Below are 27,984 nucleotides of genomic sequence, written 5' to 3'. Positions count from 1 at the left end.
TACACATTTTCATTGTGTTTATTGGCAATTGGTTTTATCCATTTGCTCATCTTTTTTATGACCAATGAAACTACTGAATATTTAGAGATCTATATACTTCCTAGCAGGAATGAGGAGTGTAGCTCTGAATTAAATAGTTTTGAGCCATAAACTGGGAATAAGGCTAAAATGTCAAAATATAGCTGCATAATACAGTGGAAGAATGATATCAGTATTTTAAGGTAATAAAATGCATTGTGCTAAATTATTCTAAAAATCATTTCAGCAGGCATTTTAGATGGTATGCTGAGAGGAGGAAGACCACTTTGAAACAAATAATGAAACTGACAGATTCAGTCACTTTTTTCTGCTTCTGAAAGATGCCTTTGAAATTATGACTGTTCAGGTTTAGTCTAATATTTAGAAATACTCACTGTGGAGTTTTCTTTTCTTTGTGAGGAGTCTGTGTGGCTTGAATGGGATTGCTGAGATAATCACACTCTGCTGTTTCTGTTCCAGGGCTAATGTTAGGCATGAAATGTGAGTTGTCATGTTTGGAGCAACTCTTTCAGTGACGCGGCCAAAGCAGCTACAAACAGTCTGGGGTCTGTGAGGAGTCAGTTGTGAAAAGACCAAAACAACCAGCATCTTTTCATTGCTGTGTTTACCTGCTCTGCTGTGAACGCTGCGGCTCAGGTGGCATTGCTGGCTTTGCTGCCCCTTCAGCTGTCCTGGACCGCTCCTTTCACTCTTTGATGCTTGGCAGAAACACAAGGTCTTGACTCATTTTTTTTCTGGGTTCTTTACTTGTGGACCCAGGGGGTGTTTTGCTGATGGATGGCTGACCCATTGAGCCAAGTGGAAGCTGCTCCTCTGCCGAGGGCCTTCACCACCTCTCCCTGTCCCTTTTGGCACCTGGCTCTCCCTCATGGAGGACACTGCCCAGCTCTGCTGGAGCTGCACTAGCCCCAGAGGAAGGGCCACGGCATGTCATGGATGGGAAAAGCCTCTGCCCCAGCCCCACGGGCAGAGCTGTGCCTGCAGCAGGCATATGCACTGTTGCGGGGTGAGTACATTCTGCCTGCCTGGAGGTTTGGCCCTTGCAGTGAGCAATCCCCCAAGGGTGGTCCTTTGAGGTCCAACTGACCTGAGTTATTTCTACAGGTTACGTTGGTGCTGATAAGGGCTGCGTGGGCTGGGGCTGCTCCCTGCAATCCTTTGCACTGTTGGGGTGCTCCTTGCCCAGCTGGTGATATCTAATGAAAAGAGTCTCCACAGTGGGCAGGTAAGGGCTGTCTGATGTGGACATCACTAAGGGAGAAGAAGCTTGTTATCATCATCATGTGGCTCAGCATCCGTCTGCTGCAACAGCTCCCACGGAGCTGGGCTTTTCCGGCCTTCTTTCTGAGATCACCAGCTATGAAAAAAAGGAGAGGCTGCTTTCTGACCTGCTGGGAAAGGCTCAGAAACAGGATACCAAAAAACGGGATCTGGGTGTGATTTAGATACCTGCATTCAAACCCACGCATGGGACATTCTCCTACTTGGGAAAAACCTAGTGGGTGCCTGAATTCATTCAGTTCCTTCCGTGTGGACAACAGAGATCCCAAAGAGAGACCTTCCAGGGGCATGAGGACACCTTGCCTCCTTCCTAAGCTCTGCTGCAGTCCAGATGCGGGTGACATGGCAGGAGGACACCTGCAGCCTGCGCACGCTGTGGGGCTCAGGAGCTGCAGCCACCCCCATTGCAGCCTTGACCAGCTCTGGCTGCACCTTCGTGGTCCCCTCAGGGCAGCTGGGCAAATCCCTTGCTGCTCGGGTGGGATGCACCGTGAGCCCTGCGCCTGCCGGGGGAGAAGCTTTGCCCCAGTGGTGCCACTGCCTGGGCAGGGCTGTAAAATGTTGGTCCTATGCAGGGAGGGACACCAAAGTGCTGGAGGAAAGCAGGAGTCCAGCCAAATCTGCATCTCCTGGTACAGACACCCGCTATTGCTCCGCAGGGTGGACACCAGACCACCACGAGGGACAGGGTGCCTTGAAACACGAGGAAAAACAGGCTGAGAAAGGATGTAACAGCAGGTACAAGCTGGAGGGTTCCTGAAGAGATGGCGAGCGGGGGCAGGTCCCCCAGGCAGCGGGGGCAGAGCCGCAGAAGCTGGAGGCACCTTGTGACATGGCAGCCCCCAGGCCCCGTCGGGATGGTGCCGGGAAGCTGACCGACGTTCGGCTCCCCCGGGTTGTCTTCTTCTGACAGACTAGTGAGTAGAAACACTGAAGGCACGAGGTGAGCCACAAGAACATTTGTTTGATGAAGAGCGTTTCCTCTGCCAGCTTCCCTTGGCATATATAAGGGAAAAAAAAAAAAAAAAAGAAAAGCATTTATGGATATTAATAGCAATAACACTTTGTGACGACGGGTTTTTCAGATCAGTCTCTGTTTGAGGTCTAACAAAGGCAGATGAATGTGCAAAGTTTGACGGGGCTGATTGTTGTAAATCTCGTGCTCTGGGGATCTGAGGCAGCATTAAGAAAGCGGTGCTTCGTTTGGGAAAGATGAGCTTTTAAAATGGTTTGAATGGGACCGTTGTGGTGTCTCAGGCACTGAAAAGAAATTGGGTTGTATCTGCCGGGGAGATGCTGCACGTTCAGTGACAAAATGTGTTAATTTTTGTAGGAAACAACAGAATTAAATCCTGCTTTAAGTGAAAAAGCCCATTCAGCCTTAACTGTAAAGCTGCTAGCAATGACTGCACAATATATGAAATATAATTATTATGATAATTAATAAAGATAATAATACAGTAAAACCTTGCTAATTCATACTAATGACTCAGAGGCTGCTTACTAATTACTGAATTTTGTGGATAAACAAGCCAGAATAATGCATCATAAAATACACTTTGTTCCATTATTTTGACAATTCTCGTTTAGTTTTAATTATTTATACTTCATAATATACTAGTCACTCTACTTGGGAGGGTTTTACAAAAATAATGAAGCTCTAATAATTTGACGTGCCAGTTCTGTATTTGCTGAAACAAGGAAGGAAGAAAACCAGCCCTTTCTGGATGTCTGCAAATCAGGAAGAGCAGGGATCAATTGAACGCAGATCTTCAAAGTTGTGATGCAAAACATTATAAGTCTCCATAATGCCTTTGACCGGGAGCCCTCGGAGCACTCCTGCAAGCCAGCCTGCTTCGCTGCCGAACACAGAAGGATTGATGCCAATTCTCCAGAAAAATTGTATGGTTTAAAAAATAATAATAAATGTGAAGTAGTTTTTGTGCCCAAATCAATTTTTATCCTCAAATAAATTTTTTCTACTATCACGAGGGCTAAAAGATTGTTTTTAATTTAAATGAGAGCTACGATTTTTACATAATCGCTTGATTCCCGGAGCTGGCATTGCCTTAAAACCCCAGCCTGCCTCCCCCCTCCTGAATTTGGCAGGAGTTGGCCACACTCTTGCAATGAAAGATGCTTGTGGAAGAACCCAGCATTTATTTAGCTCAGTTTTCCAGCTACAGAGAGTCCTGTAGGGTGCATGTTGCGAATGTGTCTTCGTAGTCATGATGTTTTATATTAAAAAAAAAACCAAAGGCCATTTCCATCACAGGTTTGCCAGCAAACTGACTCTATCAGCCCTGTCCTAGTTGTCTGCAAGCATATGGACCGGTTGCGGTAACTCGCTGGATCTGGGAATGGAATAACATACTGCAAAAACGCTCCATATATAATCTTATCCTTCCCCGGGCTGGTTTCCTAAGGGGCCTGTTGGAGGTGCGCAGAGGGGAGCAGGACAGCTCAGAGCCTGTGGTGGCGTGGCAGAAAGGGGGTAAACCTGTGCACCCCAGGGCATCCTCCCTCCCATGGCTGGATTTGGGCTTTCTGTGCCTGCTCTGCCCTGCAAACCCCGGCCGTGGGGAGTCAGAGGGGGACAGCAGCAGAGGGGCTGCTGGCTGGCCATGGGTGGGTGCTGCCTCCCCGATGGGAGGGTCTGTAAGGGTGGAGAGGTGCAGAGAGCCGGGCAGCCTGGGGTGGTGGTGGGCTGTAGGGCCCCATGCCTTGGGGAGTGGGGGCCAACACCAGAGACCGGCTTTTCTCTCCTGGGTGGAAGAGTGCGTGGGGACGTGCAAGCCTTGCAGCAGCGGGGTCTCTGTGCCAGGGTTGGATTTAGGGTGGATCAGGGTGATAGAGACCATCCTTCTTCAGGGGTGGGGGGGTCAGGGCGATGGAGAGCATCCTTCTTCAGGGGTGGAGGGGTCAGGGTGATGGAGAACATCCTTTTTCGGGGTGGGGGGGTCAGGGCGATGGAGAACATCCTTTTTCGGGGGGGGGGGGGGGGGGGGATCAGGGCGACAGAGAGCATCTTTCTTCAGGGGTGGGGACCAGGCACTGTGTGGGGAAAAAAGGCGGCTGCCTGGCACCGTCCTGTGTCCAGAGGAGGGCAAAACCGGCTACGGTGTTTCGGTGTAGGCAGCAAAGATGTAACAGGGTCCCCAGCGGGACCCGGCGTCACACCCGAGCTGCCGGTCCCCCGGCGGCTGCTGATGCTTTCCCCTCCGGGCCGGCTGGGGACGGAGGACAGGGGGGCGTCCCGCTCTCCCCCCTCCCCAGCCGCCACCGGGGGGGGCTCCCCCAGCGCCCACCGGTCCCGGCGACGGGGCAGCGGGACGGGGTGACGGCCCGGCCACCGGGGGGAGCCGCCCGGCCCCGCCGCAAACAATAGCGGCCCCGGCGCGGGGCGGTGCGGAGCGGGGCGGGCCGGGGGCCGCCGCCCGCCCCCCCGCCGCCGCCGCCCGCCCTCTCCCCGCCCCCCGCGCCAGAGGCACCGCCGCCGCCGCAGCCGGGTCCATGCCCGCTGGAGCCCCCGCCTGCCGCCGCCCGCAGCCCCGGCATGGACGTTAGGTTTTACCCCTCCGCCCCCACCGCCGTGGGGTCCCTGCCCGGCGCCGACCCCACTTGCCTCGGGCCGCTGGATTATTATCACTGCAACAAGGTACGGGGCGGGCGGCGGTGCCTGGGGCTGGGGGGAGCTGCCCGGGGGGGTTCTGCTCGGCGCGTCCCGCAACTTCGTGGTGTTGGGGTGGGGGGCGGCAGCGCTGGCAGCGCCGGGCTTCTGCGGGAGGGAATTTTGAAAGTGGCCTGGAAGCGGAGCGGGGAGAGCCGTCGGGGCGCCGGGCCGGCCGGCCGGCCGCGCTGGCCGGGGAGGGGGGGGGGCGCTGCCTGGCGGGGCGGGCTGTAGCGGCAGCGGGGCTCGGGGGGGAACGCGGCTCGGAGGGGTCGCGGCTCGGGGGGGCCTGGCTGTTCCTGTGCTCCCTTTCGAGCGCTGGGTTTATTTCTTGTTTTCCCTACGGGAGCGTTTGGGCCGGAGCGCTGTTCGGGGGGGTGGGGGGTGCTGCTGTGGCTGGTGTCGGCACTTTGCTGGGGCTGTTTGCGGTTGTTTTGCACCGTGTTCGCAAAGCTGCGGCGCCGCCGGCACGTCCCGGGCGGGGGGCTGCGGCTCCGGCCCCGGCGCTGATGCTCCCGCGCGGCCGCCAGCCACGCTCGGGGGGCGCCCGCCCCCAGCCCCCCGGCGCGGCGGGAGAGCCCCCTAACCCACATTTCCCCCGCTCGCCGCAGCTGCAAGGCGAAGCACGCTGTTCTTGTAACGGGAGAGGGATCGCAGCGGGATATCTGAGAGCGCCCGAAGTGCTGTAGACAATTTCCTTCACCCTGGAGAAGGAGCGAAGGGGCTAGGTGCGGGGTGCCGGGTGCGGGGTGCTGTGCTCCGGGGTGGGGAGCTCTCTGCGGGGCTCGCCTGCCTGGCCAGCGGGTAAATACTCCCGATCCCCCAGCACAAAGCCGTAGGAAGCAGACCCGCTTGCAGGGAGGGAGCATCGCCACGATAAGCTCCGAGACATAACCCTGGCTGCGTCCTCCCGGGCCAAATTCGGGTAATTGCGTTGAAAAAAGTTAATAAAGGGAAAAACCGCTCCCCTGCGTTGGGACTGCAGCTCAGGGTGCCCCCGGCTCATCTTGCTGTTGTGGTACTTCGGTATCAAACTCTTTAGAAACAAGCAGCGGGAAACCGGTGTGGCTTCCCAGGTGCAGCAAATTAATCGTTACATATCAGTGTATGAATCTAACTGTTCTCTGCCATTTGGGTTATTTATCTCTCTTTATTAAGTTGTAGCAAACCTAATAGTTCTCATTTGTTTGGAGATGCCTGATCGTGCTGAAAGGAAGCAACTTGAATTGATTTCTTTTGTATCCACCTACTGCTAGTTTCAAATTGTTTTATTATCGTTGCCGTTGCTCTTCAAATGCTAAATATGCTCTTAAAATACTAACAAGAGCCGGGTCACCTGGGAGCAGGTCGTCCGTGCTGCCGAAACGTCAGCCGATGAAGTGTGCAAAAGCTGGAAGTCTGGGACTGTGTGAGCGTGTGCTGCTGGGAACTGCAGCAACCCCCAGATCCTGCGGGCTTTAGGAACTCGATGTTACCAAGAAGTTGTTAGATGCGAACACCATTTAGTTTGCCTTCCAGTTTTCCAGGCAGGCGGTGGTGCTGCCATGCCGCAGGCCCTTGCTGTGGGGTGCCCGGACCCCGTGTCCCCCCAGCAGCGCCCACCCAGCGTTGGGGCGCGTGGGGCCCCACGTCGTCAGCTCATCCGTGGCCTGAATCCCTGAGATTAGTCCCGGATTAGGCAGTCGCAACTGATCCGCGGGTCCTTGCTGTCGCACGGCACTGCGGATGGGGAGGCTGGAGGAGATCGCTGCTTCTGCGGCCCCAGTGAGCCCGGCCCGGGAGAAGGCGCTGGTGCTGGCCGGGCTGGATGGGACACTGGAGAGGAGCACCCAGGTACTGACCACTGCCACCAGATGCTGCTGTTGTCGCTGCTACGGGGGAGCGGGAAGAAGAAAGGAAGTGACTTACCCTATTCTGATATTCAGGGCTCTTTCTTTTTTCTTTCTTTCTTTTTTTTCTTTCTTCTTTTCTTTTCCGATTTATCGAATGCCATTTGCTTATGCAGAGCAGTGCATGTTTGTCTGTGGGATGAGGCCGCTGGAAGGAAGCCAGAGATGAAATGGGTTGACTTTGTTTTCCCAGCCGAACACTGGTATAACGGTTGTAACTTCAGCATCAAACCGTGGCCCAGTGTCGCCTGTTGCCTTTGCTGCGCTGAGCCTCCCTGGCCGTGTGGGGTGGCTGCGGGTCGCCACCGGTGCTGGTATCCTGCACTTCTCAGAGCCACACGGGACCCTCTGGGAAACTCCAAAACCTGACACCAGTCCCAGCCCTACCGCTCCTGCCTGGTGCTGGCGGCTCAGCCCAGAGTCAGGCTAGGGCAGCGTCTGCCTCAAAACACGGCCAGTTTAAAAAGCTGCAGAGGAGGGTAGGGTGGACTGGAAAAATCAGCAGTTCTCCCTCTATGGTATGCAGGTATCCCAGGTGAAGTCAGTCTCTAGGAAGAACCTGGGCAAGGTGCGCTTACAGGCTCTTTGCTTTTCTGCTTTGCCAAGTTTATGGAGGGGCTTTAAAGCCCTTTGATTTAAAGGGTTTATTTTCTTCAGTTCTGCTTCCCCCCTCCCCAAAGGGCTGCTTAATTTTATTTATTGGGGGGGGGGGGTGGGCAGAGAAGCCGGGGAAAGGGTGTGCGGTGTCACTGGATAAAACTAACTTGCCGAGAGCACAGCACAGCTCTCTGCCTGCGCACCCATCACCAGCGAGCTTGCCAGGTAGATGTGCTCTAGCCCAAAGCATGCCGAAATGTCAGTGTAATAGTTTGTGTGCTTACCAAACATGGTATCATTACCTTGAGGTCTCTGATCTCATCTGCATGCTGCCGTAAGCCACATTTTCTCTTTGCAGCTGAAGAGGTGCCTATTGCCTATCAGCATTTCCATTTTTAAGTGGACAAGGGATGTTTAGAGGGATAATGATACAGGAGTGTATGTTCAGCCGAGGCCTCCCCAGAAGGGGGGCATTTGCACCATTCCTTTAACTTCTTTCAGAGCATTCCTGTTCCTCCTCTAAGGGCTGGCCACCAAGAGGGGACAGGTGGGGGGGGGGGAGCGAGGAGCTGGACACCCATGGGTGGAGAACAGGGTCTCTCATGCCCCAGCAGACAGGGTGAGGACGAATCTTCCCTTCTGCTGACTGTGTTTGACAGAGTCTTTATGCACTGGGCATGCTGGTGACACCGGAGAGGGGAAAAAGGGCTCCCCAGATAAACCAGTCCCCATCACGGGTGGTCCCGTGTGGAGCAGCTTGCTGTGGCAGCTGGAAGCAGAGCAAACCCCAGACTTCCCAGTGCCTGGGGAGCTGCTGCTGACACCTTGGAGGACTGATGTTCCTTGGCAGGGTTTTGGGGCTTGCAATGGGCTTGGCCCAATGTGTAGGGGCGATAAGAAGCACCGCCTTCCCGGAGCCACCCCAAAGCCTCCCTAGGGCAAGCTGCCACAAGCATTTCCCATGTGCTGGCCCCTCGTCTCCTTCCTGTGGGCTGGATCCAGGACCTGCTCCATCCTTGGGACTGCACAGAACTGCTTGTGCGTTAGGTTGTGTCTGCACAGCACCCACAGGGGACTGGCGAGGTTCAGCTGGAAGGGTTCCATCTCTGCAAGGAGCCCTTGTCCAAACTGTGACACTCGTCTCTGTCATCGGCCACCTGAGCCCTGCTGAAGGGAGCACCTACCTCCATTTCAGATTCCTCTTTTAAACCTGGGTCTAAAGCCCCTTCTTCTGTCCCCTCTGGCCTTTTCCCTGCGGCATTGGTACCTGCTGTAGAGCCCCCCTCCTGCTCCCTTGCTGGGGCAGCTGAGCTTTCATGGCGTCTCGCTGTTGTGATGGTGTGTGGGGGAGAGGCAGCATGCTCCTGCACTGCAGGAGGGGTGTGCTGCTCGGTGGGTATGTTCACATCCCTCCAGTTGCTCTGTGGAAAATTTGGGGGATTTTTCCTTCTTAAACTCTGGGGAAACTCTTTGCATATGTATTTCACAATAAGTAAACCATGGAAAAAAACACAGGTTAGTAACGCAGGGGCTCGTTCTGCTCTTAGCAGAGCTTTAGCGACAGGGTCTGGTACATTAGCTGATTCACCAGCATGGAAGGATTTTTCCGGATCTTGAATTGTGTGGGTCCACAGAGTATGGGAGGCAGTTTTTCTTCTTAGCCCAGGCAACATTGTTTTTGCAAGGGAGGCGTATGGCAGGAATCCTGCCCAAGCACGGTACCGTGTGCTCTTCCATGCAGCGTATGCAGCGATGCTGTGCTGTGCGAGGAGTGATCCTGCTCTCTGCACTCCAGGGGCATCTTTAGGGAGTGAATTAACATCTCTCTATTCTTCCTGCAGAAATAAATTTAAATATAAATACTTCTTAGTTGCTTCTGGTGTTAAGATGATCAGGCTTGGTTAGTACGATGCCTGATTTCCAGTTAGGGCAATGACTGACGGGGAGGAGGAGGAGGACCCAGCCTGGGAATACCTAACCCTTGCAGAGCAAGCGCGCTGCTGTGACACTGGGAGTGCCTGTGGTCCTTGGGGACCTCCAGCAGTTACTGGGAGATACATGCTGGGGAGCTCTGCTAACCCTGTAGCACTTTGGTAGGATTCAACAACACCATCAAAACTTGTCCTGGATCTTTCTAACAGGGCTCCGTGGCTTTGCATCCCCGAACATGCCCTGTGCCTTGCCTTTTAGGCTGATAAATTGACAAAAACTACCTTGCCAATACACCACCATAAATTATGGATAATTAAAATCTACTAGTCATGAGATAAGTATTAATCTGCAACCAATGCTCTCTTCTTCTTTTAAGAACCCTTCAGAAATGGGATCTGAGCTGCTGATATGAGCCCAGGTCGATGTAGTGAATGCATTTCTGTAGAACATTCTGTTTTGTTTTGACTTTTACCATAAATTGTACATTGCAGCGATAAACACAGTCCCTTTTTCATCGTTCCAGAACTGCTTTGCCATTCTGGAAGATAAAATGTATTCTTTTCCTTTCTACTTTCTAAGCCAACTCTGTTTTGAAGTAGCATAAATCTTTCTTTGGAGATGGAGGATTTTGGATGGAGAACAAAGTCCAGCAAATTTTTAATTTGGGGCCTATTTTATTCTCGTTTGGCAGGCAGCTCCTGTTGATTTTCAAAGATGGATATTATTTATTTATTTATTTATTTAGGCCCTGAATATGGGCAAGGGCTTCCACGGAAAAGTGTTTGAGCTACTCCATGGGACAACCCTGCATTCTCCAGAGCGATCTTTGGTGGGTTGCATGGCAGAAAGCATTTGAAGCTCCATTTTGCCTTGGGCTTTAAGACAGGGATTGGGAGCTAAATAATGAATGTCTATCCATTCATAGAACTTGTTGTGTTCTCTGTATGCGCAGAGGGGAGGCTTTAATCTGGTTTGTTTTGGAACAATGGGAGATATTTTGAAGACCAGTCTGACTTGTACAAAGCAGCGTGTTTGTTGGGGCTGGTTCTGAACAACCTTGTCAAGGACCTGATCCATGGAAGTTCCTGTAGCAGAGGAGGCATCAAGAGACCAGAAATTTAGGATCAAAATCTCACAAGTTTCTCTGATTTATTTATGATGCATCATATCAATTCTAAGTGTCGTCCCTGCAGTCAGTGGTCTGAAGCCTATTGCATGTCACACGCCGTAACCACAGGGTAAATCCATGTACATCTCTGGACTTAGACCTCTGAGCTTGCAACAAGCACCGGGATCAGTCTGTGCATCCGTAATGGAGGAAACATTCTGGTGATAAATTGTATCTTGCTTGTAGCAGCCGGAGCATCCTATAGCTTGCGCAACATGTGGCTGCTGCTCGCCCCGGGTGGTGAGGAGAGCACCTGTAACCCTTGCAGGGCTTTGTCTGGGCTCTGCTTTTGTTGCTTGTAAGAATGGGCATTGCTGGCTCCTTTCCTGGTGATTGATGTCACTGTCATTGCATTTCTGCTGCATTTGAAGAAAAAGCTCTATTGCATTCTGCCTTCACTTTGCATCTCTCTGCTGCTGGATGCAAGGAGCGGGAGGTGAGGACCACTTGGTGCTGCGGCAGGCTGGCTGAGCAGGGGTGTGCTATGGCAGGGAGCCTTATCCCCCCTAGATGCGCAATTTCTCCTTATTACCTTCGTGCTCATCTCTCGTTTTCTTTAGTTTTGTTTTGGTGGTTGTTTTGGTGGGGGGGTTTTTTTGGTGGTTTTTTGGGTTTTGGTTTGTTTTTTTGTTTTTGGTTTTTTTTTGTTTTTTTTTTTTTAAGAAATAAGCTCTAAATGCTTTTACCGTAAGTTGGATTATATCTTTCAGTATAAATGAAGCATATAATTGTGTTTTCCTAACAGCTCTACATTAAAAATAAGTTATTGTGTTGCTAATGTGTTTTCCTTGACAATTTTCCATCCAGTGAGTGCGAGGCTTCTGTCTGAAGCTGTTGTGTACCATCTTCTCTGCAACTTCTTTATATTCTATTCTGTATTTGTAAAGTTGGGGTAAAGTGTTAGCATGATTCCAGCTTTGATACCTTTAATTCCAAATTGGAGGTTTGAGCTTTAATGTTCCACTTCTGTGATTTTTACACACACATTTTCATGTAATTAAAGCTTATACTTGGAGATGTGCAGTTCAGCTGCAGGGGGGAGAAATTTCACAACAAAACTTACTGAAACAAGCACGAATCAAACCACTATAGAAAAAAAAGTGATTGAAAGCAGTGTTACATTGTCTGGTTTTGCACTTATATGACCAGATTTAAATATTTTAATCATCTGCATCTCCCCCCTCTTTCTATTGTTTCCCTCTGGTGATTTTGTTCGGATGGATGCCATTTCTTCTTTGAAAAATGGCATTGGCTGCTGCGTCGCCTGCAGGCGAAATCTTTGCATTGTGCCACAGAATCTCTCTCCTCTGCTGTAATCTTTTGCATAGATTGGTTGACCTCTGCAGATAGAATTAAATCTTTTCCTGACAACTGTGATTTTAGTTCAGCTCTGTGGCGAATGTAACTGCGAGGCAAGTGTTAAATTAGGGCCCTGGACTAGTAGCTGTTATTATGGAAAGATTACTTGAGCGTTGGTTTGTGCTGGTTGCCATGTGCGGCTCCTGAGGAGCCTTATCTGCAAAAATCTTGGTCTAAGGAAATTTCTTGACCTCTAGTTATAGCCTGGACACAGGAGGCTGGGTTGCACGAGTGTTTAAAATGTAAATACTTTCATTGTTTTTCTGTTGGTTTGAGGACCCAGCCTCTTGCTCTAATGGTGTGTGTAAGGGAGGGGGGGGGATTTCCCCTGTGTTTCTAAAAAACTCATAATTTAGCAAGAGCTAGAAAAGGGAGGTGGCAGGATGGTGGCCTATTCCCAAGCGGAGTGGGTAGTAAATCTCGCTGCAGCTCTGCCCTGAGCCTCTCCTGCCCACTCCTGATGTGCATCTTGGTCTCTGTGCAGCTGGAACTGCCAGCCCGGCTCCAGAACGGGCAGCCCTGGCACCGGGATGCTTGGGAGATGGAGGGGCGAGCACCAGGCGTGCTGGCACGTGCCACCCTCACCTCTGGTGATGTACCACCATCCTCTCTGTCACCCAGGTTGTATTTTACCCTGAGACTGGGCTGCCCATGCCTCGCTGATCCTGTTCCACCCTGGCAGTGGTGTGGAGCTTTCTTTTTATCAGATTAGCTGGATCACATTAGCGGGTTTTTCTTCCCACAAAACCTACCGATGACTCAGAGTTTCCATTCCCGTCTGGACTCATCAGGGAGGCTCCATCCCCTTTCTCCCTGGCTGTCTGCCTGTGCGCCATGCTCCTCCTCTCAGCTTTAGAGAAAACCGTTGTCTTCCTCTTCATCTTCCCCTTAATCTCCTCCTGTTCTGCTTGCAGGGTGGAGCCTGTGCTTGCCTGTGGTCAGGGTTGGGAGATAAGGCCTGTGTTGTGGCTCTGCCATTCATCCTCTGCGTGAACTGCCCTAGGTCTCTGTCTCCAGCAGCAGCAGGTCATTTTGGGGTACCCCAGGCACTTGGGAATTATTTGTATGAATAATTTGAGCCAGCCTGAGTGCTGAGCATCCATTGCAGGAGACCTGGGTCTGTGGAGAGGTGCAAGCAACCTGAGGCACCCCAAAAGACACCTCTCTTATAACGATGTGGATCTCCACGTTTATACCTAGGAAAGTTTCACCCTTCCAGCCTGATGCGATTTACTCTCCGAGCATCTCCTCCCTCTCCCTGGGGAGGTGGTAGAGCTGTCTGGCTCTTAGGAGTTGTTAAGCCATTTGAAAACCCTCAGATGCCACTGTTTTAATGTGACTGATGGGAGGAGATGGGGCAGGTGGTGTAAGGGAGAGCTTGGCCTCACGTGGTGCTGGTCTCACAGCAGCTTGCTGTCCACGTGGGGGGCTGGTGGGGGCCTTGGTCCCGCTCCTAGCAGTGTGCAGGATGAGCTCCTTCCTCCCCCAGAAGCTGATCCCTGGGTCAGTGATGAGCTGTTCCATTCCTACTCTACCATTACCTTTCCTTTGCGGTACAGGGAGGAGGGTGCTGCCAGCACCCTGGGGACCCTACAGCTGCAGGACAGCGTGGGGCTGCTGCACCCGCCACCGTGTTCCTGGGCTCCGGCTCTCTCTGGCGGGAGCTCTCTGGCTCTCTCTTACTAGCTCCGGATTCAAAGACATTTTGTTTCATCGCTTAAGAGTTACTGAATCCTAAAATAAAGGCATTTTATTTTTTTTTCCCCTCTGTCAAAAAAGAACAGTTTAGATCCATTCCATGATCCTGATTCTTCATGGGTGCTGCTTTGAGCAGTGGTTTTTTAGACCATGAGCATCTCAGCACAGCGTGCCTGCTGTGGAAGAATGACGTGTTTTTAAGGAATTAGAGTGCTAGTCCCTAGTGTAGAAAGAGGGGCAGTGTGCCCTGGACTCCTTAGCAAAAGAAACGAAACTTTGACAGTGAGGAAATAAAATTTATGAAAACTTTAGAGAAAGTTTTATATGGAAACGCTTAATTGAATCATCTTGGTTTGTCCCAGCTTAGGCGATGGGCGCAAAAAAAGCATTTGGGTGCCATCTGAAAAAGAAAAAATAGAAGTATTGTGGGGGAAACATGAACCACAGAAGCTGGGGCTTGTAGCACTGGGAAATACGTGTTCCCCCGATAGGATCCTGCTCTGTTTGTCCGTGTTAAACCCAGGAAGGCAACTTTCCCCCTGATGTGTTATCTTGTCTCTAAATAGCATTCAAAGGAGAAGGATGTTCTGTTAAAAATATCAAACTTTTGGGAATGGCTGGCAGACTTTACCACTGATAAGCATTGTTGATTGAAGATCAAACAGCCCTTGAAGAAAAACCTTCCAACAAACGCCATGGATCTAACCCTGCAGCCAGACAGTGAGGTCACGCGGGCTTCAATCTGTGTATATTTAGGAACCTGCACTGGAGTTATGGTCTGGTCTCCTCTACCCCAGACGGATGTTGGCGACATGGTAGTTTTAAACCTGATAAATCTGTTAGAGCTGAGAACAACACTTATTAGATGCCAAGAAAACCAGTCATGTTTTCGTTATTCAGTGGTAGTTGTGGTTTGGGTGTTTGGTATTTTTCCACCCCCCCTTAAGATAAAGAGTCTGCCTAGGAGGAAAGGCTGCAGGTCATAAAGTGAACTGAAGACTAGTGGCGTGTGCTTTTTAATGAATTGCCAACCTGCGTCTCTGTGTCGAGGTGGCAAATTAATTGTGGGTGGCCATCTGTTTGCAAACCAGATAGTTCTGTCATGGCTGTGCCAAGCGGTACATGTGGAGTATTTAACTATTTGATTTAAATCAGATCGGAGTGTAGGTTTTTTGCAAGCTATATTGAATCAGTTTTTCCACTTAAGAGTTGGGCTTTGAAAAGGAGAAAAACTTTGCTGAAATGGTCTTTCAAGCTTTGTAAACTTGCGGCACTGTAAGTGACGTGGTCGGCACGTAGTGGCCTTTGTCTGGGGGAGACCAAACCCCGGTGGGAATAGCAACACGTAACTTCAGCCGTCTGTGGCAGCAGGGTACCAAATTTGAGTGAGAGTGCAAAAGAAACAAATACATGTTTAAAATCATAAAATAGCTTAGGCTGGAAGGGGCTTATGGAAGTGTGTTTCAGATAATTCCAATAGCACCCTCTGGGATTGAGATGGCAGGAGGGAAAAACATCAGTATACAGCCTGCACCAGCTATAGGCTGTGGAGTTTCTGCTCTAATACGATGAGGCTCTCGGTGGTGATGGCTGCAATCAAATGCTAAATAGGAAGTTTGTAGCAAGAAGGGCCTTAGAGTTAATAATACGTGAAATGCCTCATTCCTTGGAAAACAGGCGCTATTGACTGAGATTTAGAAACACATCCTGTAGGAGCAGGGATCCAGATTGCAGGCTCCAGAGCTGGCTCTGGCATCCTTTCCCTGCATGTGTTACTATTCCTGTTAGACTGCAAGGTTTCACTTGTTTTATTTTTTGCCTGGAAAGGTCACAGTGTGTAAGTTTGAGAGGAAATTAGTGAAGAGCTGGGAACAAGGGCAGCCTCGTACAAAATTATCATCCACTTCTCCCACCCTTGCACTTTCCTGTGCCTAGTGTGGCAGTGGGATGCCACCCCACGATGCAGCTTCCCTGCTCCGAGGCTGCGGGCTCTGCTGGAGCCACATTAAGTCCCTTTCTATGTCCAGCTGGACTGACAACCTGTTCTCGTTTTGATGTTGATAATGTCTAAGGGCAAACTTCCTGTAATGTGAGGTGCTGCACACCAAACCTGTGTGACTGAGAAGAGCGTACCCCATTTCAAGTATAACTGCTGGCTCCTCTGCAAGCTCCCGGAGCAGAGACTGAGTGCTGAACTTCAGGGGATACAGGCAGGATCTAAATATAAAGATGAGGTAGTTGTTAACAAAGCAGGATCCGTGTATCACAGGCAAATCCAAGTTTGTCATGGAAACTTTTCAGAATTGAGTTTGATTAACTTTGTCTTGCTATCCAGAGCTGTCCTCCACAAGCTGCGTGTGAAGCTGTAGATGTGGTTCCCTTTTGCTGGAAAGCGCTGCTCTGTGTCGGGGTAATGTGGATTTCAACATCCTGTCGCCTCGTGCAGTTGTCTTACGATGTTCCGAAGCTTGACTGGGGCTTTTCATTTGCCGCCAGAGTTGGAAATCTTGAGTAGCTGAGAGGCAGGAAGAACATGCTGTTGGATCTGGAGCTTTAGCTTGTGTCACTGTCATCGTGCCATGAGCACAGGGATGGTGCCAGCTTGGAAGGGATCCTCTGCTTGGCAAAAAAAGGTCTCGAGGCTGCCTCCTTGCTTAGCACTGTTACAGCGGGAAGGCTGTGGGACCCGGAGGTTTCTGAAGAGCGGGTGTGCCTTTTCCCATCACTAGGTCACCAGGCTGGAGCGCCGAGGGACCAGATGTTCTCAGATGCTGTGACATAGGGCCGGTGGTTGTTGTCCTGCTCTGGGAGTGTCAGCATATGCATCGCAGCTGCTCCCGGTGGCAGTGTGGCACGTACAGCAGGACGGGGGCTACCTGGGCCACATGGAACTGGTGGCCCCATCCCTTTGGCCAGAGCTGGAGCCACTAGAGAGACCAAGGGGCAGATCCAGCCACCTTTGGGGTTTCAGATGTATTTCTTAGGGGATAAACGAAACCTCTGATACTGCTAACCCAGCAGCATCCAGACTGAATTGACTTAGAAGTTACAACGTGAAGTTTGTGTGATTGAGCGTTTCTGAGCACGACGCCTGTCGGTGCTTTGCCTGGCGCAGCAGCAGAGCCAGGCTCGGCGGGGCTGGGTAGCCAACACACCAGTGCCTTGGGTCCCTGCCCAGGCATCGCTGAGCTCTGCAATTAGCGTCCACAGGGCCGGAGGCGGCTCGGCAGGAGCTGCTCAGACCTCACAGCTTGGAGCCCTGTGTGAGACGGCTTTCGCTTCGCCCTGTTGGAGTGTTGCAGGCTTGACTGGAGTGTCTTAATAAAGCAGAAAGCTTAGTCCGATGGGGTTGGGAAGGGGGTGAAAGAGGAAAGCTTAATTCCCTGCTCATCTCAGCCATGATTCAAGTCTCATTTCCCCTTGCGAAGGTTTCCCCTCTTCTTCCCTGCTGTCCAAGTGTTGCTTCTGTTGCATTTGTTATTTATTTTCTTTTTAGCCCGGGGGCTGCTGCAAGAGGTGTCTCTTTGCTCTGCCGGCTGTTCCTGATGCTTCATTTTCCTTGCTAATACCAATTGTTTCTGCCAAAATCATTTGGTGGTGTTATGTAAACCTAGAATCGCGCACTAACACTCTGATCCGGGTGCTCCTAAACACACTGGATTGGATTCGCCCCCGCGCTGACTCTGGTGCCGTCAGGCGCGTTGCACTGGGGCTCCCCTTGGCTCAGCAGCCACCGGGGGTGGGATGCCACCGGCCACGACACCCACAGCCATCTGAGCCTGCATTGCCATTGTCGGTGGTAGTTTTAGTGGGAGGCATGAAAACACCTTGTGAGTCGCTCGGGGCTGGGATTTAAGCTGTTTCTGCCTGGTACCTGCAGAGCAAAGCTTGGGTTTTGGCACTGGGGTCTGTGTTTCTGCTGTTGGGTTTGCAGCAGCGTTGGTGGATGCTACGTGTGTGGTTCCATGCTGTCACCAAGAAGTGGCTTGCTGCATCTCTGCCCCATCGCTGCCCACGGTGCCGGGAAAGCCTGCCTGTGCAGTCCCCGCGCTCGCCGCCAGCCAGCCAATGGGATCTGAGCTCCTGGAGCATCTTCACGGAGATGCTGTGTTCCTGCAGAGGCTGCTGGATGGGCATCTCTTCCGCTGTGCCAAATAGCGTGGGCCCTCCTCTGGTGTACGTGCTCTCTTGGTGGCAACCGGTTGTTTACCGGAAAGTGATATTAGTGAAGATCTTAATGAATTTTCAACGTGATTTGGCAGGCAGAATTATTTTTAAAGAAACAAAACCCAAGAGAGATCTTCCACTGCTGTGTGCCCAACCTCTTCTCCATATATTCCACTGTTTTTGAGAGATTAAAAAGGGATTAAATCCTGCTGAGCTGGTAGTTGATGCTGATGAATGTTTGGAAGGGATTAGGTTAAATCCATTCCTCCTTCTGATTTAGCTCAAGATTTGAATTCATTGATAAAACTTGCCCAGATCACGTCTTGGAAACCTCCTCTGAGCTGGTGAATCTGCAGAGGTGCAAATGAAGGCAGAACTTGTTTCTGGAGCAGAAAGGCTGACAAGTTAACCTTTATAAGGTTGATGAATACTTAAGGTAACTGCACATCTGTTCCTGTGGCAGGTTCAGATTAATCCGTGCTGCCACAGAATTAAAGGGTGCCCAGAGTGGCTCCTTGGCTGGGGAAAACTGCAGCATGGCTGTGAGATGCCCCGCAACAACCGACCTGCATGTGCGAGATGCTGTGTTTATGTGTTACTTGAGATTCAGCTAAAAAATGCCACCTGCCAACCTCAGGATGAAGCGCAGTGGGTGCAGCTATGCATTGGGGTTTAGGGGCTAGATCCAGCCCAAGCTGTGCTGGTGTCCTGGCTGCTGTTTTCTGTGGTGCGTTGCAGAGGGACTGGAGGTTGAAGAGGATGTGCTTGGCAGCCTCCAGCAGCGGTTGGACCTTCTGGTGTATCTGCGTGCATCCTACAGCAGAAGCATGGGGACAGCGGGACTCCAGAGCGTGCTCCTACAAGGTACCCCAGCACCAAACAGGTTGCCTTCAGAGGGGCATTTCTGAATTACTGAAAAAAACCCTGCGATGTTGCCGTTTGGGCTGAGGAGCGGTGCTGTGACTCACACCAGCAATATGTAGTGCCCTGTGCTGGGCATCCTGCTGGGGCTGCAGGAGGGAGCACAGCTCGGCAGCAATTCCAAGGACATATCAGCACAAGGCTCAGCAACAGCACCGAGCAACTGTCCTGGTAGTGGGAGAAACTACAATAGCCTTCACTACTTCTTTGTGTTGCGTATAGTCAAATTAAATTCTTGAGGACCAAAAAGACCTGCTGGGAGCACAGGGGGTGCGTCAGTGGAGCCTCCACCCCAGAAGAACATTATAAGCTAGGGCAGCACACAGCAGGGTATTTGCTGCTGGAGTTCTGTCATGCCTGTGGCATCCTTTGGCTTTTGGAGAAGAGCTCACGCCTCCCACTCTGTTCAGAGCCCTTACCCTGGGACTGCCCATGCCGGCGGGCTGCGGAGTGGCTCAGCTGTCTCCGGATTTCATGCCACCTGCAAACCTGGGCCCACCTCGGCTCTGAGTTTCCCTGCAAAGAAATAACTACCAGGGTAGGAACAGTGGCAGCTTTGGGGTGCTTCAGGCGTGGTGAGCCTGTAAAGTGGCAGGTATCTTCATGCTGCTTAGCAAAGATGACATTTAGAAATCACATGGATGCATGTAAAGATGCATATAGACCTTTTTGCCCAAAGGGATCAAATATGCTTCTGCAAAGCCTGTTGCGGAGGCCTGGGGAACCTCAGAGCATGGTGGACCCAACTTACAAATTCACAGTGATCGCAGAGTAAATTGGTGGTAACTCTGGAGGTGCAAGAGACAGCTGGTGTGTGTCTGATACGTCTACTCACTTCAAAGCCCGTTAGGCTGCAGCTGCTGAGGGAATCCAGTGCAAGTTGGCTGCTGCTGCAGAGCTCTTTGCTCTCTGTAATTTGATGACTTGTATGTCTCATGAAAGAGGCGCTGTTAACGCCACACCAGCCAGGTGCACTTATCCCGAGTGTGATCTGAAGTTCCAGGCTCTGTAAAATAGGACTGAAGTCAGAGACGGTCTTAACAAGTAGGATCGTGGCATGGCAGATACAAGGATCAGGCTTGCTCCCCGTGGAGCAAATCTGCTGCTCCCGAGTTGCTTTGGACTTCCACAGCTAGGACAGAAAACACAGACCCCTCCCGATCATTATAGATGCTGGTGGGATGGGTAGGAAAACCGAAGCCCAATGGTAAGTCACAGACAATGAGGAATACTTTCAAAAACTTATTTCTGAATTATTCCTACACATTAACTTTTTTTTTTAAAGTGCGTCATTGGAATATACACTCTTCTAGAAAGCAGAGGGAAAGAGAACTTAAAATTGAAAATATTAACAGAGCTTTCTTAACTGTCATTAAGCAAAAGGATTTTGAGGGAAGCGTTTTCCCGTCTCTATCATCTTGCTGCACAAGCTGGTGTTTGCCAATGAGTTTGTCTCCTCCAAGAAGAGCAAATAATAAAGTTAAATTCACCATATGGTGGAGGAGAATATTTGGTATCCGTTTTTTGTGATGATGGTAGTTTGTTTAAAATGAAGTTACCTTTGTATTTGCTTAGCTTCACTCTAAACAGGGAAATAACGGCTTTTGTAATGCCTCTGTCAGAGGAATATTGTTTTAAAGCACTTCGGGGTTACATTAGTTGAGTGCAAAATGAATTTCTCCTCTGGAGCAAATAAACCCCGGTGGGGCTGAATGCTGGGAGCTGACAGCTTGATGTGGGGATGTGCATCGCAGACAGGTCTCCGGGGGCTGGTTCTTGATGTAATTCTTCATGCGCCTTCTCTTCCCTCCTCCCTTCACTCACCTCAATGAAGCAGCATCTCACCCCAGCAAATTGGTTAAAGCACGTACATCTGAAACTGGAAGGCAGTGGAGGGGACGGGGCAGCAGTGCTAACCAGAGGTGGAGGGAGCTGAAAAAAGTTTAAAATGTTTTCAACATAGCATCCCCATGTGTCAGTACATGAGTACTGGTGAAATATCTTTTATTTTCTGATCTGAACACCAACTTATATTTGCAGTTTGGGAGTTTTCTTGGGTTTCTTTTTTTTTTTTTTTTCCCCTAAATATATCAAAGTCTGACAGCATGGCATGGGATGCAGTAGGGAAGTGCTCCCTGCGGATGCTGTGCGTGTGTCAGTAATTGGATAAATAGCTCTTGGGCGTGCGAGGCGGCTTGCACAAACAGCAGCCCCTCTGCACACACAGCCTGGGTGCAAAAGGCTTCTGTGCACCCACATCCGAGCTGCGTCCAGGAACCGGCTCACCAGAACTGCAGATGCATGCGTAGAAAGTGAGCTGAGGCCTCTGAAAACTTGGCACAGGTTGATTTTCAAGCAGTATCCAATGATGTAATATAGTAAGTATTAGGAGAACAACATCTGGTAGCTCTGCTGTCTGTGTGCCCATTGCAAACAATTTTTCAGACCTGTGTAAATGTTCAGTTTAGTCACATAACAGTGCGGTAAGAGACTCATGCAGTTAAGGCCACCTGTTTGCCTCTTTTCCTTTTGTGTAAATAATGAGGATGGTTTTTGGTTTTTTTGGTTGGTTTTGTTCCCGATGCAATAAGTGACACTTTAAAAGCAGCTAAATGAATTAGAAAAAGAAGTCAAGATCTCTTTGTGCAAAGGTGTCAATGTTTTTATTTTAAGCTTAGTGTTGCAGTTAGTTCATTATCTACAAATTGTAAAATGCAGGTGGGGATGACTTGGATATCCTGCTGGAAGATTAATTCTCGACTGTGGAAGGGAGGTGTTTTCTGTGAAGGGTTGCATGTGATGTGCTGCTCATGCAGGTCGGGGCTCTGGAGCTCCTGGTCTGCAGCCCCCCTGGACACAGGTTTCCAGTGGCAATGTGGCAATGCCCCTTCTCTGTCCAAAAGTGAAACAAAGCTCATAGCTGGTGTGAAACCACAAAGCTATGTGTGCTAAAAGTGCTGTGCAAGATCCAGTCCTTGCATATGTGGCAAGGCTGTGCCCATAGGATGCAAACCTCCCTATCTGCTTTACGGGCAAGCGCGTAGTGGTGCTAATGGAGACCCCCAGCCCTGTGTGAGCTCTGCTGGCTTCCTTTGTGGCTGATGTGGGTATGAGGCTTTGATTAAACTTAGGAGACTGCAAAAATTAGGGTAGGGTATTATTACAATGACATGTGGTCCAGCAGAGTTTCAAGGCCCCAGCTGAAATGGGTTCTACAGAGCGCCGAGCAAACACCTGGTAAAGGATGATCCCCCCCAAAAATGATACTGCTACCAAAGAATTTCTTTCCAGGTTTATTTTTTAGAAGAATCTCAGTGATGCAAGTTCTGTGTTACCAGCATGTCTGGTATATGGTACCCAAGACCGGAGCATGGCCCTGCACTGTGTGCTGAGGGGCCAGTGTCCGACACTGGACTGGTCCTCCCTGGCCGGCTGCTGGGAAATTGCTGTTCTTGCAAGTCATACGCTTGGTGAGATTGCTGCTGGGCTGTGATGTCTTCCTTCACTTTGATGGGGTGTTTGCACACTGGGAAATCTTCAGATGATTGTAAGAAAGTACAGGTGTGATGCAAGAGAGAAAGTGTGGTTTAAGCTCATCTTTAGCTCCAGACCGCCTCTGGAGACACAGATGCCATCCGCATCCTGCAACTATGTGATGCAGCCACCAGCGGTTTGCATCAGACTGCTGGGCTTCAAGAGCACTGACTTCAGAAGAGGCTCTAAAGCAAATGGGACTGGTTAGACATCCCTGGTGAGTTGCAAAAATGGAATCTTAGAAATCAAAGAATCAATTCCACCTCTGAATTCCCTGGGCAGTATGGTTAATTAATTTGTGATGTAGTCTCCCGAAGCATGAGGCACATGGCTTATGGTTTTACCAAACTCACCAAAGCTGAAAAATTAATCAGTCCTATTCCTTCCTCCCAGTGACCACACACTTGAAGAAATTTTCACATTCTTCCTTCCTCTTTCTCTCTGTATGAAATGTCCCATGTTCTTGTACGAAACGCTGCAGAGAGCAGGTGGCTGCCTGTGGTGCAGGCACCCTGGGCACTGCCCTGAGCCGCACCAGATGTAGCTGCAGCTCTCCAGGCCTGCAAGATTTAGCATGTTTAGCATGTCAACTTGTTTCTTTTCCTTTTGGAAAACTGGGAGAAAAAAGGAGATGGAAGAGGAGCTCATCCACTTTCATGCTCATCGCCTTGCTACAGCGATGAGAGGGTTTCTAGGGAGTGAGACCATTGAACTGGTAACGCTGTCTGCAAGGGTTTTGCTGAGTTCTGAAGCAACAAACTTAGCACTGGAGCAAGATCCATGTTGTTGGCGAATATCATGAATTGCATGTCTGTCCTGTGTAAGTGAAAGCTGTGGTTTATGTGGGAAGGACGGTGCCGCTGGAGGCAATTTCCACAATCCAGTGAATAGCCAAACACTTGCTGAGTAGTGGCATCAGAGGAGAGTCCCCTGGTTCCCAGCACCTTGGCTTGGGTTGGGGTCTCAGCATCTGCCTGGGGATGAAGGAGCTGTGGAGGAGAGAAGGGGGTTAAAATGAATACAGACTGTCCAACAGCCATAGGCATGTAGGTGTGAAGACACTTTTCTGTTGCATCATGCTGTTTTCATAGAAAAGATTGCCAAGATCAGCTCTGGACCATCGCGGAGACCTCACTCCTTTGCCCTGTCCACATCTGATGGGGAATTCCTCCCCAACACAGAGGGGGTACCCAGTCTCCATCCTGGAGCTGTGTCTTGGGTGTCCCTCGGTGACATGAAGCTTTCTCTAGTACATGGGGACTTCCAGTTTGCATTACTGTCTTCATTGATCTTAGGCATCAATGGCATCTGTGAATGGGAAAAGGCGGCAGCTCCAGTTTGCCCACGTTTGTTAAATTTGATATGAGCAGACTTCATTAAAAAAAAAAATAATCTGAAAACGTGAAGCCCAAGAGCTGGGTGAATTGAAGCACTATTCAGAGATTATTGGTAATGCCCAGCTGTGTATGTGGATCAGCTGAGAGGCAGCAGCAGCTCAGCAGCCTTGTGTCACTTCCACTGCAGGTGCAGCTCATCCCTGGGCTGTGGAGCACTGTCCCCTCATAGCGAGGGGCATCTGGCTTCTCCCGTCTCCTCCACCCTTCCCTCTTTGCCTGTCCCACCTTTGCTCCATGCGCGCTGCCAGCCACATCCATGGCGATGGGAGGGAAGGTGGGTTTGGTCATGATGCTGCCGGCTGTTGGGCACGGCCGGGGCCCTGCAGCCCCCGAGCTCCAGGTGCTGGGGGTGACACAGGTCCTGGCATTGCTTCTGCAGGTACTGCCAGCCCGAAGCCGGGGTGAGGGGCTTCGCCTCCAGGGTATTCGTGTACGGGTGTCAGTTTGACCCCTCTGCAGCTCTTGCCATGGAGCCTTGATGACTGGGAGTGTTTCTCTCCACCAAGTCACTTCTGGTGGTGAATCATTACACAGTCATTAAATCATTACTTTGGGGTTTTTTTTGCCTCCGGTATTCAGTGCGCTGAGCTAAATTAGAATAGAAACCTATTCAAACTGTTCCTTTAATAAAGTATTTAGTTAATAGATGATGCATAGCTCACAAAGCTTGCAAGAATCTGACACGGGGTATCATAATATTATGATATTTAACAGCAAAACCTACTGCATTATCAACTTACCTCTATAGCATGGAGGAGGCAACAGCTGAGGCATAAAAACTAATGCTTCAGTATGACAGAGCTAAAATTGAACTTGGCAATTACTGCGTGCATGATTCGCAGTATTGTGAAGTGAAGCTACTATATAAATCAGCTCCAGTAATCATAGGGTTTAAAATTAGTCAGTTATATTAACTCTGCCAGTGTTAGCATATGTTGAAGAATTATAAAAGTGAAAGGTATGGAATATCTAAAGTACAGGTTTAAAGTAAACCACTTGAACAAGCTCCCTGTGGGAGGATTTTAAGTTCATGCAGAAGTAAGGTTTTGGGTACTCTGACAAAGGTTTGTGGAACACATTTAATTGCACATTGCAGTCTAATCTTTTGAATGCTTAACATCCTTTAGAAAGCACCTTTTCATGTTCCCAAGACTTTCACAGTTCACAGAGGGTAGAGTGATGATTGAATTTAATTTTTTCTCCCTTACAAATTTTTTTTTTTCAGAGCAGCGCTATTCAAATAGTTTGCAGAGCTCTTCAATGCCAGGCATAGAAAAAAGGAAACAGCAGGATAATGTTTTAAAATCATTATGGGGAAGTGAAAGGCTGCTCTGAGCACAGCACAGAAATTAGCAACTGCTATGATTGCTAAATTTTTATTCGATGTAAAATTCATGGAATTTGCTGCTATGAAAAATACAGGAGTCAAGTTATTTAATAGGATTCTAAATTATGTAGGATGCACAAATATTTTATATGGGGCACAGAGCTGTGTGTGTTTCTGTAGGAAGGCAGGGGCTGGAAGCAGTTCTGCTGGGGTCAGATGGCTGCTTTATCGTCCAGTCCTGTTCCCTCACTCCTCTGGTTGTTAACGTTTTCAACTTAATTTTTGAAATAACATTATTTCGGTCTCGGTGACGCATGACTGTGATGAATGTGCCTGAGTTTGTAACCCCTGAAAGCTTTCGAGGAAGGGTGAAGACAGGTGGCTGACTTGCTGCGGGGTCCATGCCCCTTGGTCTGGACTTGCTGTGCCAGGAGGACGTGTCACCATACGGAACCTTGTGTGCTTGCAGGGGCCTCATGCCTGCAGCTTTTGTTGTCAGGGTTTGCCTGGCCATGGGTATTTCTGAACGAGTCGCATCCACTGTTAGTGATGGAGGAGATGGCACAGTCCTCAGGTCCATCAGCCTGGCCCGGGCTGCTGAGCAGCTCCTGAAGGATGCTTCTGGCACTTATCTCACTTGGAGTGCCTCAGTCCCTGGTTTCTCCCTCCCCACATCCCCTGCGGGGAAGGCGGGCTGCACACTGACGGAGTTCCTTAGCTGGATACTTTTTGTGCTGGTGAATCTGATAACACGTTTCCTTAACTTCACCGTAATTGAACTTGCACCAATCCCCCCGCAGCAGTCTTGCCTTTCCCAGGCAGCATCCCCTGCACTCCTGCAAGGTGCTTCCCATCCCTCTCTCTTTCCATGTCCGACGTTTGGATTCTAATGTAAGTCATGGTGATTTTTGTGGGTTCTCTCTTTTTTCCCCACTTGCCTCGTGTCCGTACCGTTCTGTTCAGTTACAGCCGCATCTGGTTCCTGAACAGGCAACTTGTGCCTTGTTTCTAACTCCAGCAAAGTGGAAACGTTGCAGCAAATCTGCGCTTTCGTCTTGCTTTCCTTTTAGTCCCCCCATGTGTCCTGATTATTTAGTGCAACTCGTTTAGTCAATGGTTTTGAAGATGCTTGTGCTCTGGCAGGGAGAAGGGGAGAAGGATAGGATGAGACTGGGTTTTATCTCTTCCTCCCCACCCCCCACCCACCCCCTCCGCTTCTTTCTCTGTCTTGCTTTTTTTAATAGAGAAATAAGAGGAGTGCCATACAGCAGGACCATGCTGTGCTCCCCGTTAATGTGCAAGCAGCACGCAGAAAAATGCTAATCAAAGTTAATCAAAGTGCAGCCCGACGAGATGTAAAGATGGAAAAGTTAACGCCAAGGGCTGTTTGGGTGCTGCTGCGGGGCCGCGGCTGCACGTGATGACGGAGTTAGCCGCCGTACCCTGCGATAAAGGCTGAGACTGTGAAGGTCACTGTGCACAGATGAGCCTATTTGCTATCATATTGGGGACTTTGTATTTTGGAAATAGGCTCTGTTATTTGTCAGCAGCAAGGCGTTACCTTATCAGTCAGAGATAAACCTTGCTGCCTTCCGTTAAAGGATCCTGAAATATATAATTTTCAACTGGCTGGTACAGGGTAAATTGCCCCCATTCTCTCTGCCAATAACTTTTAAGTTTCGCAAAGAATTTATCAGTACATTTAACACTTCCACTGAAACTATATTTCTGAGGTTATGGAAATGAGTTACAAATGAAAGTCACAACTCAAAAAGCAGGAAACATGCCTGTAAGCGAGGAAAAAGCTGTCACTGGCATTGTGAAGAAAGAGAGGTATAAATAGGGCATTGGGTTAGAAAGCAGGAAATCTGCGTGCTGTGGGTTTTACTTGGAATTTCTTCTGGTGACCCCAGATAAGACTGTTAACCCTTGTCTCTGCAGACGGTTGTACGTGCTCATTTATGGGCTGTTTCTGGCTTTTGGGATTGCCTGCCTGAGCTAACTGTTAGAAAGTGCAGCCGCTCCATCAATCATGGGTGTGTGGTTTTCACGCTTAGGAAGGATCACTTTACCAAAGAGTCTGGATTTCTCAATATTTCCTGTAGAGGATAACTCGGTCTTCTCCTCACACTGCACGGGCCAGGGAGAGGCGATCTCGTGGCAAAGGGTCTGTCCTGACAAGCAGCAAGGGGAGGGTGGGCATCACAGATACAGTGGCCATTCCTGCTGCAGGTGAACGCAGTGCAGTCGATGACCGCAACTTCGTGTTCTGTTTTATCGTTATAGAGAAGGTAAAATAAATAGTGTGAGACAGGAGGGACTTTTTCTTATCTCTATGGTGGACCCAAAAAGACCCTTTTGTGTGAGCCAGTGCTGTGGGTGTCCGTGGTGTCAGTCCTTGCTTGCAGCCTGCACAGAACCGCGAGTGAAATGGCTCCAGCCGTGACACGAGGCTGTGTCCTCAGAGGTGTAAAATTCCAGTTCCCAGAAAGGGGCAGGTTTCTGCCCAAAACACACTATGGTCTTTCAGCCTCCTATCAGCACTGCTGAGTGCGTAGCGTCTCGGCAGAACATGATCTGGTATTACTCACATCCTTCTATATAACTTTGTTCAACGTGGGTATTTTTTTACGCTGTATACCAGCTATGGCAATAGGCTGGGGGAGATGGTCGAGGTGGATAGTTGCATCATCACGTCCTCTGCAGCTGGAGATGCTTGAAATGTTGCGGGGGGTGTATACCAACGTGCTCCAGAGGGGCTGCTGCCTCCCCTCCTGCCCACCACCATCTGGAGGTGCTCTGGATTTTCTGGTGGTGGTTCTTGGGGATGACCCAGTGTGGCTCTGCCAGGCAGCCGGGGGCACGCGGCCGTGGAGAAGAGCCATCCCACCATGGCATTTAGTGGCTGAACCATACTGAGACCAAACCAATATGGTGAGAAGGGGGCCTGGCCTCTCGGACACCACTGCTTTGGGTTCCCGGGCTGACAGCTCTGGTGCACAGGT

At 50.1% G+C, this 27,984-nt stretch overlaps 1 protein-coding gene across 5 annotated transcripts in view; it reads left to right on the top strand.

Moving 5' to 3' along the window:
• The first annotated feature begins 4,784 nt into the window (after positions 1–4,784).
• The window catches only part of TOX2 (TOX high mobility group box family member 2), a 150,690-nt gene continuing 127,490 nt past the window's right edge, over positions 4,785–27,984 (top strand). Inside the window, exon 1 of one of the 5 annotated variants that reach the window (XM_080403787.1) lies at positions 4,785–4,978. In XM_080403787.1, coding sequence (XP_080259913.1) covers positions 4,877–4,978 — 102 coding nt within the window. In that variant the 5' untranslated portion in view covers positions 4,785–4,876. The other 4 variants (XM_080403786.1, XM_080403791.1, XM_080403784.1 and 1 more) reach the window with 4 other exon arrangements.

The sequence above is a fragment of the Falco punctatus genome, assembly GCF_963210335.1.
Source record: "Falco punctatus genome assembly, chromosome: 10".
In the NCBI taxonomy this organism is placed as follows: domain Eukaryota; kingdom Metazoa; phylum Chordata; class Aves; order Falconiformes; family Falconidae; genus Falco; species Falco punctatus.
The sequence above is the reverse complement of the archived record's forward strand: the minus strand, read 5'-3'. Positions and strand labels throughout refer to the sequence as shown.